Here is a 9,356-nt window from a genome sequence, read left to right as displayed (position 1 = left end):
AGAGAGGGGAGACGTGAGGACAAGGCACAGAGGAAACCCGCTCACACAGCCACTACCTGCATGGCACTCTGACTCACGGTCTCCATCTGCCTGCAGGCAAGGGTCCAGTTTGATAATACCAGTCCTGTAGAGACACCTAAGTGTTCTTTAAAAGCACAGCAGCCTTCTGAGGGTGCGTTCCTCTTAAATGCAAGTTCTTTTCGATCTGCTGAATTCCTTGATGGTTTGTATCTGTCCTTGGAACAAGTGGCTGGAAACAGCAAGGCGGCTCTGTATGAAGGTCATTGGTGCTCAGGAGGCAGTGGGTGAAGGAATGACAGGTGAGCTGAGAAGGGTGGAGAGGTTGGGGAGTGGAGAGGTTGGGGGGTGGGGACTGGGGGGTACTACAAAGAGCATAAGAGCCAACTTTTAAGATCGATGGTGGGTGACCTAGATCTTTTGAAAACAAGGAGGTGGATGATTATCTGCATCGATGGATGTCTGGACATCAACTAAATAGTTATGTTCATTCAGGGTCATCACACACGAATGTACATACGTCTGTGTTTGCAACCTGAAGTTGTTCACACTGTCATAGTGTAAACTTTCCTCCACCCAATCTCAATGAAGTTTTCTTTACTTAGAGGGTTTTGTTTTAGCTTTTTATTGTAAAAGCTGAGGAACGGATGGTGAAGGGAGGGCAGAGAGGAAGGAGACTGCAGGAACCAGACCTCAGTGGGAGCGGCGCCAGCACGTCCCAGAGGCCTCGGCCCGGCTTTCAGGGAACATCGGGGGATGCTTCAGTGCACACGGAGGCCTGGGCACAGGCTGGGGCGGGGAGGCTCAGCGACAGCAGGCCGCGGGCCCGCGTCCACCCGGCAAAGGCTTGGAGGGGCCACCCTCCTGTCAGCCCATTGGCCCCAGTCCCAGCTCCTCCGGCCTGAGCACCACAGAGAAGGCAAGCGTTGGTTCTTTCCCATTCAGTCTTTATTTACAGCAAAGTACATAGCATGTGGTCACTTTGTAACTGCTAACAATAAAGGCAGGGCAGCAGAAAGTAAAGGGGGAAGTACAAGCGTCTGAAAGGAAAAACAGGCCTAAGTCCTTATTTACCTACTCGTCCTGTTCCTGAGGCAGGACCAGTGAGGCACTCACCGCCTCTGAGAGAGGCTGGGACGCTGCTCTGTGACCAGCCACCTGCCTGAGGAGGGCTGCAGATCAAAGGGGACTCAGCTCCAGACTCACCCCCATTTGCTCAGACACCGAGACCTTCCCCACTCCACCCTGAGGTCGGAGGAAGGCCCGGAGGGGCAGAGAAGCCCCGCTCTGAGACCCAGAGCCGCCTAGCCTGCCTCACCCACGCTGACAGGCAGGTGGGAGACCCCACGGCAGAGGAAAACGTTTTCTGCAAGAGGTTACCACTGCCCGCCAGTGGCCCTGGGCCCAAGCGCAGGTCAAGACTGCTGCATTGAGGAGGCTACACAAGGACACCAAACGAGGTGACACACAGACCAGCTGGGCTCCAGCCCGTCCTGCTCCCCGACAGCTCTGAGAGGCACACAAGCCTGCAGCCTGACCTAGCGGCCTTGTGAGACTGGCAACCCACCCTGGGCACGGATACAAGTGTCCCAGCCAGCCCAGGAGAGGCAAGAAGCCAGCGTCCATGACCGCCCTGCAGCCAAGACCAGAGTGGGCTGCTGCAGAGGCTGGTTCTGAAGGGCGAACTGGAGACCTTTCCCTGCCACCCTCCCCAGCCTGCTCTTCAGGAGACCTGTTGCCTAACCCTCCCCTTCGAGGGCCTCCCCTACCCACCCCAAATCAAGGGACGCCTGAGGTGACAATGCTTCCATCTTCCTTACACGCACTCCCACCTCTGGGCTCCTATTGGTCTCAGGCCGCCCAGGAAGAACCCAGAGCAGCAGGAGTTCCATGAGTGCAAGGAAGCGGGCAGGGCCAGGCCCTCCCATGATACAACGCTCGTTTCCTAAACACCTGGTCCACGAACACCTCCTGGGCAGCGGGGAAGAAGCAAGCACCGCTGGGCAGCTCTGAAGCCAAGGAACTGCTGTGCACGCAACACAACCAACATGACCCCACTGTGCTCATCCGAGCTGCCGCGCTGGGCAGCAGACAGTCCCCAGGTGACTCACGTGGTTTCTGGCCTAATGATTCTACCTGACTCTCCAGTGGAATAAGAGACACACTGGTTCTCAAAATGCCAAGTCCAGGATCTGCCACAGAGAAAGCTCAAGTTCAGGTATTCAGCTGGCTAAATGCTGGGGTCGCCACGTAGGGGCAGAGCTTCCTACCCTGCTCCGTCCTCACCCCAGACGTAGTGTGTCACAGAACCAGAGGAGTCACCCGCGCGGCCCAGCTGCGACAGCAAGAACTGGCGGTGGTTGTACCAAAAGGCAGGGCAGCAGCCCCGGAGCTGTTTCCCCAGCGAGGACTGGGCTACTCAGAGACACTGGAGGCTTGGTCCCAACACCACGAGTAGATGAGGAAGCAGCTAAGTAAGTCAAGGCTCAGAGATGAGAAGAATCCATCTTCCAAGGCAGTGGGATAGACAGCCAAGGCACTAAATGGTTTGGCACCTGGAAGCTTCAAGTAACGTGGAGCGTGCTACCCACTGAAGGGCTGAGGCTCTCCCAGACAGGGATGGGCTTCCCCTGAGCACAGGCAGGAGGCCCTCGGGTCCTCAGGATCCTAACCCAGGCCTGCCATCTACCCTTCACCTCAGAACCGCACAAGGTATGACTAGAAAGAGAATCAATACTGACATGAAACACACACTCCGGAACTCGGCCATCCCACCTTCAGAGCAGGCACCAGGGAGCCTGTCCCTGCTCCAGCCAGGTGGCTGCTGCCCTCAGGGGTTCATTCCCTCCAGAGCCTGCGCACCGTCTCCTGAATGTCTCAGGGGTGCAAATCTCTGCTGGGGATTAGGTTTGACTTTCTGAAACAGCCAAACTGAGTTAAGAGTTGAATGGAGTCCACAGAAGGGGATACCAGTCAGAGCGTGCTGAGCGTACAGACAGACAGTTCGGTATGAAGAAGGTAACAGCATCAGATTTATCCGAATGGCTCCAACAGGCTATGAAAGCAACAGAAGAAGCAGGGGTCCCCAAAACGCTTCAGGCCGTAGCAGTCACAAGGGAATAACTAAGGGTGTCGCCTACCAGGCGCTGAGATGAAAAGGGTCCGGCTCCTCTGCAGTTAATGTGAGGCTTCAGAGCACTATCATCGTACCTCCTCCGTCTCGCTTGGTGCCCCGGTTTCCTCCACCCCTCCACCAGCAACATTCAGGAACCTGTACTTCTTACAAAGAAGGAAGCTTCCACCAAGAGGGGCCCCGGGAAAAGCAGGGACTCTCCACTCTAAACGTTTTCAGCGTAAGACTCCAACTTGTGACTTCAATATGCTATTTGCTCCTCCCTGCCTCTAGGTGCCCCGTGGCTGCCATTTGACGTCACGTACGGTAAATGAATGAATCCGCGTGGCTGTGATGCTGCTAGTCCCTGCTACCCCCGCCTCACTGCTCAACCCCAGGGTCTTGGGGAACCAAAGTTACTATGCCCTACACGGCACAGCTCTCCCGCCACCTTGTGATGGGGCGCCAGCAGGAGTCCTCAACCAAAGCCCAGACCGCAAGGGTCCACTGTGCACTTCACAAGGAATCTGACCAGTGACTTCTGGGGGACAAAGGAGGACCCGGCGTCTCCTCAGACTCTGACAGACACAGTTCCACTCCCTCCTTCCCCATTCGACTGGGGCCCAATCCCATCAAAGCCCTCTTGGGGAGGGAGAGATGGGGAGCCCTGGCTTTCAGAGAGACCGAGAGGCAGGTGAGTAAGAAAGGGCCTGGCAGCTGCCAGAGCAGCCAGAGGTGGGGCGGAGGGCAAGAAGAAAACACATAAGACTTGTTCACCTCGGTGGGCCTCTTCCCTGAGTTTGGTTTTTGAGTTTCAACTCAAAAAGAAAAGGAAAAAAAAAAGTTATCTCTCATCATCACATCTCATTAACACCCCAGCTCCAAAAAGGTGGCATCTGGCAGGGGAGGCGAGCAAAGGTTGCAAACTCCACTTCCAACGCGGTCCATAGATACTCAGGGCCGTGAGCCTCCGCCTCCGCTCCCCACCTCCCTCCCACGCGGACGCCGGAGCCAGCCCCACCAGGAACACGAAGGACAGCGTCCCCTGGGGAAACTCCAGCTCCAGGCCCCAAACACTCAAGTACAGGCCCTCCTGCGGAATACTTACGGCAAACAGCTGTACAGTATTTGTACATTTACACAAAAATAGATCCTTTTATATATATATGTATATATATATATATATTTATAACTGGTTACACGTTGGATTCATAATTAGGCATCACCAGTAGGAGTTGGCACAGTTTGTCGTTTAAGCTCAGGGTCAAGTTCTGTTTCATTTTGCCGCTCCAAGTACCAAAAAAAAAAAAAAAAAAAAAAAAAAAAAAAAAGGCATTTCATCATCTCCATGGTGTTTTCTTAAATTCTTAAATACAGCAATGTCATAGGAAACCATATGTATAGATGAACAGTGCCTCTGACCCCTCCTCCTGGTCCCTTGGAGACAGGGGCCGGGGTCTGGAGAAGACGGGGGTCAGTGCGGCCGGCTGCTGGACTCTGAGGCCTGCCTCTTGCGTGAAGGGGTATAGCCGTTGAGATAGCCGTTGGTCTGCCGTTTTGAGAGCCCTCCGTTCAGGATGTCCTGGATGTGTTGCACGATGAGGTTGATGGCCACTGTGGGGCAGAGACCAGCAGACTGTTAGGGACGCGGGGAGACGGGGGAGCATGTGCGCAGGGCTGTGTGTCTGTTTGGGTGGAAGGGCACACAGGGACTGGAGGCTAAAAACTTCCAGGTGACCGGCTCTGCCATTCGTGGACCTGTCACTCAAACTCCCCAAGCCTCATGGGGCTGTGATGAGCTCCCCAGGAGAGTTCTTAGAGTAAGACAGTTAAGGCCATAGTAAGTCTTTCCTTAATGAATGCGCTTCTTTTCAGGACCTGATCAGCGGCAGGGACGCATGACAGCCATCAACCCAAAGTCTGTAGATGTGAGGGCTGCCTTCCTTCCAACACCGTCAATCAGCTGTGAGACCCTTCCCCTGGGGAACTCACCAGCTCCCCACCCCAAAGGAGAGCCACCCCACAGAAGGCTGTCTCCTCCAAAGATAACGCAAGAGAGGGCTCTCTCTTCTTGGCCTTAGAAATAAATCACACGCTTTGAGCAAATGGGTAACATTAACATCCCCCAAAATGGGATAAACCTCAAGTGCTTTCTGAGGTGATGCACCAAGAACGTGCCCCTCCCGTGGTTGTCTCCAGATTGCGTGAGACGAAGCCAATCTCAAACCCCAGCAGAGGGCCTTTCTACAAAACAACAGGCCTGTTCTCCTCGAAATGTCAGTGTCATGAAAAACAAAAAAAAGGCTGAGGAGGGTTAGAGGAGATTAAGTCAAAATTAAGCTTCCTGGGGGTGATAAGCACTGTGGCTATAAATGAAAATGGCCTTGTCTTCTGCTGAGCCATTTGGGAGTTAGTCAGAGCAATGGCAAGACAGTCATTGCTCTGACTAACTCCCAAATGGCTCAGCAGAAATAAATATATAAATAAACTTTCTAAATGGAGGAAGATGGAAATAAATTATAAAGAAAATGAGAAGGCAAGGTCTTCTTACACATCAACTCTGCCCCACTACACCCGAGTCCAGAGATACTCCTGCTTCCCAGACAAGTGAAAACAAATGCATAAATGCACTCATGGTAGCAATGAGCTCCCTTTAGGGAAGGCTACCTGGATGGGCAGCTCATTCTAATTTAAATGCAGGAAATCTGCTTTTGCTTAAAAATGGCTTCAGATATTTGGTATCAGGTGTCACCACGAGGAATGACAGTAGAAGGTGGTCTACTGCCCTCTGATCGCTGCCAGAAAAGCACAAGTTCACGTCTGTCCCCATTTATGTCCGTGCGTATTTACAGAGGCCTGTTCCCAGGGCCAGGCATATAGGGAGAAACTCCTTTTTGGCTCACAGCGGCAGCCTACTGGGTCAGCCACATCTACAGAGCCCTGCTGAGTCACCATATCCTGCCCCGAAGTGTTAACTGACAAAGGGTAGGCGTTACGCCCCGCAGGATACACGCCCCGCAGGATAACACCCCACAAGGACTCACCTAGGTTATCTGCACCTCTAGGAATTATCACATCAGCGTATTTCTTTGTCTGTGGAGAAAGACATTTACAACATGTTAAAGAGAAGTTCAGAGAGAGGCTGGCCCACGCCCCTCTCCAAGAGAATACGGGGAAAGGACCAGCCTTCTCCTACCAACCCCGGAGGGCGGCAGCTATCCGTTATCCACTTTATCTGAATTATAATAAATCAGCTTTTTCTTGAGTTCTCATTAACATTTAATACTGTTGCAGCTTACAACCTGCACTGTAAACATGGTCTTTGAAACCAAATCTGTAACTGCCTCTTCACTACCAGGAGAAGTATCAACTGGTAAAACTGAAACTTGAAAAGGGGCGCAGCTCACCTTGGACTTCCACACACCAGTTTATCTAGCACAAGGGTAAACCCAAGAAAAGCCATCCCCATTGATGACTGTTTTCACTGGCTCTATTACACAGTGAAAAAAAGAATAGGAGGGAGGGAGGGAGAAAAGAAAAAAGAAAACAAGAGAAAACAAAAGGAAAGAAGCACATTTTGTTTGTTTACTGAGATTTCGTGGACCGTTTTACAAGTAACTGTGTCCTGGTGAGACAATATAAACGATGCCTCAGGACACTCTCTACTCTGTGCAGCTTCCAAGCTAGACTGTTGAAGTGCCTCTGAGTCAGGCTCTGACCCAACTTGAACGAGGCAGGTGACTGGTCAGCTCCAAGCTCCCAGGAATGACCTGCTCTTCCCTAAGCAGAGTGGCTGGACAGTGTGAAGTAGCAGACGCCACCCAGAAAATGTTCACGTAGAATTCTGAGCTCCCTTACAACTGAGTTCACAGCAGGGAATTGGCAGTTGACTCTCATTTACACCCAATAAGAAGTTTACTTTGTGTTCTTATTATTACATCAAAAAGAGCAGGAGAGGTCCTCAGACACACAGATAACGGGTGGATACAATGTTCCCTCTGCCCTCTTCCCAGAAAAACCTAATTCTGTAACCCCGTCCTCACCAGGGACGTGAACAGTGAGCAGGGCTTCAGGATTACTCAGGCTGACTCATAAAGTCCACCTGCTCCTGATCTGAAACACAAGCCAAGTCTGGTTTGACGTAAAACCTAGTAACAGACTTAGAGAAACAAAGATGGCTTGGGACCGTATTTTTCCAGGAGAGGAGAAAGAAAAAAAAGTTAATTATTAGGAGAAGCAGAGAAATTCCCACACTCAGCCTCACTCGATACCTCTTCTCAATACCCTCCAAGATGCCCGTCTCCCTAAAGGTATCCAATTTCAGACTAAGACCCAACCTCTCTCCTCTCTCTCAGGGCTTGATTCTAAATCCTTAGGGAGTTAGACCGTAGTCTGGCCAAGCTGGAGAAGATGAGACAGAGGTCTAAGAGTCTCCTGAATTAAATACTTCTCCTTCCAAAGCTAGGCTACCCCCCACATCTGCCCTCCACCTGCCCAGTTCACCTGTCTTTCCTCAGGAAGCTGGGGTGTCCCCTAAAAGCTGAGAATTCCCCCTGGACTCAACCACCCTTCTCTGAAAGCCACCTCACTAGAGAGTTCCCAGCAGCCGTGGGGAGGCCTGGTGAGCCCGTGCTTGAGCAGGACAGAAGCCCGTTCCAGCAGGGCACATGTTCCGAATGGAACTGACACAGGGGCCATGAGCAGCTCAAAGTAGGGCTCCAAAGTCGTGGCAGAAGAAATTCAGAAGACAGCACCTTGTAGCTGCTGCCTCCCTGCACCAACACCCCAACCACCACAGATCTTCTGAAGATCCAAGTGGCCGAGTCTATCCTTAGATATGACGCACCCTTGGTAAAGGGTCTCACACCATGAGCCCAACCAAGCAAGAAGGGGACAGTATGCTGGAACCAGACAGCCAGAACCTGAAAGGCTACCCCCCAAAAAAGAGTGGCAGGACAGATCTCCCGGAGATCACAGTGGAGGGACAAAGCACCAAAGGTGGCCCTTTCTTGGGACGTGAGGACAGAGGCGTGCTCGGAGAGAGATCCAGCTGGGAGATCAACTGACATCTCTTTATTTGTGTGGCTAAGAATTTTTTTTTTTTAGAAGAAGGCATTTTTTAATTTTAAAAAAGAATTTTGGGGGGGTGGGTAATTAGATTGATTTTTTTTTTTTTTTTACTGGAGGTACTGGTGGAGATTGAACCCAGGACCTCATGCACGCAAAGCATGCGCTCTACCACCGAGCTATACCCTCCCTGCTGTACAGCTGAAATTTTAACATCTAAATTCAACAAGAAAACAAGAACACAACTCACTGGCAAGCAGAATTCCTCAAAGGCAGGCTTGACGAATGTAATGTACTGAGACAGAATCTGCTCCAGGTCCCTCCCTCTTTCGCTGATGTCCCTTAATACTAGGAGAGAAGGAAAAACAAAAATCCAAAAAACGGTGCCTGAGCCAACACATGTCCGCCCCTCCCGAGGCCGACCAGGATCATACAGGCCGCGCGAGTACTCGGGATGATTCATCAGCCGGATTCCTGTGAGACTTGACCAAGAGCTGGTCAGCAGCAGCTTCGGGAAAAACAAGATGCAAGTTCACATCTTGCCACAGTCAACACATCTGCCATGACAAAGGGCTCTCCAAAGCAAAGGTTGTCTGGGCCAGGCCAGTAGTCTTCTGGTTACAAGCAACATTTGACCCCAAAAAAACTTCACTGTGAACAAAAAGAAGAGCAGGATGCTCCTGGAGAGCTCGTAACAGGAAGCAAACAGACTGGGCCCAGAGAGGTGGTGGGGCTTCCTGGCAAAAGGCGGGGGTGGTGCCAGGAGACGTCTCCTTTGCCCACCTTGATCCCAGCCCCTAGCAAGCACTTACCTGAGCTCAGGCTGGCACATCTGCTGTGGGCCACCTCTTCCCAGCCAGCTCCCACCCACACTCAAGCCCCTAAAGCAGGTGGAAGTCAGGCTGAGGGCACAGCTGTGGTCAGCCATTCCTGCCCATCTCAAGCACAGAGGTTTGCAAATAGAAGACCACTTAGTGAAAGATGAGAAAACCATGTAAGAAACTGTGGGCCGGAGCTGTGAAGCAGCCCAAATGGACCCAAACTCACCATCTTCTACCATCTTCTTCCTTAGGGGGGTGTTACTCAGGGACCTGTGTTAAACACTGCTTTTAGCAGTCTTTTGTCAGAAAACAGAAAAGGGTCTGGAATCCTGCTTCTG

At 51.8% G+C, this 9,356-nt stretch overlaps 1 protein-coding gene across 1 annotated transcript in view; it reads right to left on the bottom strand.

Moving 5' to 3' along the window:
• Nucleotides 1–944: 944 nt before the first annotated feature.
• Nucleotides 945–9,356, bottom strand: part of UCK2 (uridine-cytidine kinase 2) — a 69,568-nt gene continuing 61,156 nt past the window's right edge. Inside the window, exons 5-7 of the mRNA XM_074349746.1 lie at nucleotides 8,448–8,545; nucleotides 6,175–6,223; nucleotides 945–4,744 (exon numbers count right to left, since the gene is read on the bottom strand). Of these exons, the coding sequence (XP_074205847.1) occupies nucleotides 4,605–4,744; nucleotides 6,175–6,223; nucleotides 8,448–8,545 (287 nt within the window). The 3' untranslated portion in view covers nucleotides 945–4,604. The remainder of the gene's footprint in view (nucleotides 4,745–6,174; nucleotides 6,224–8,447; nucleotides 8,546–9,356) is intronic.

This window comes from Camelus bactrianus, chromosome 21, assembly GCF_048773025.1.
Source record: "Camelus bactrianus isolate YW-2024 breed Bactrian camel chromosome 21, ASM4877302v1, whole genome shotgun sequence".
Classification (NCBI taxonomy): domain Eukaryota; kingdom Metazoa; phylum Chordata; class Mammalia; order Artiodactyla; family Camelidae; genus Camelus; species Camelus bactrianus.
Note: the sequence above shows the minus strand (reverse complement) of the source record. Positions and strands in the feature narration are given on the sequence as shown.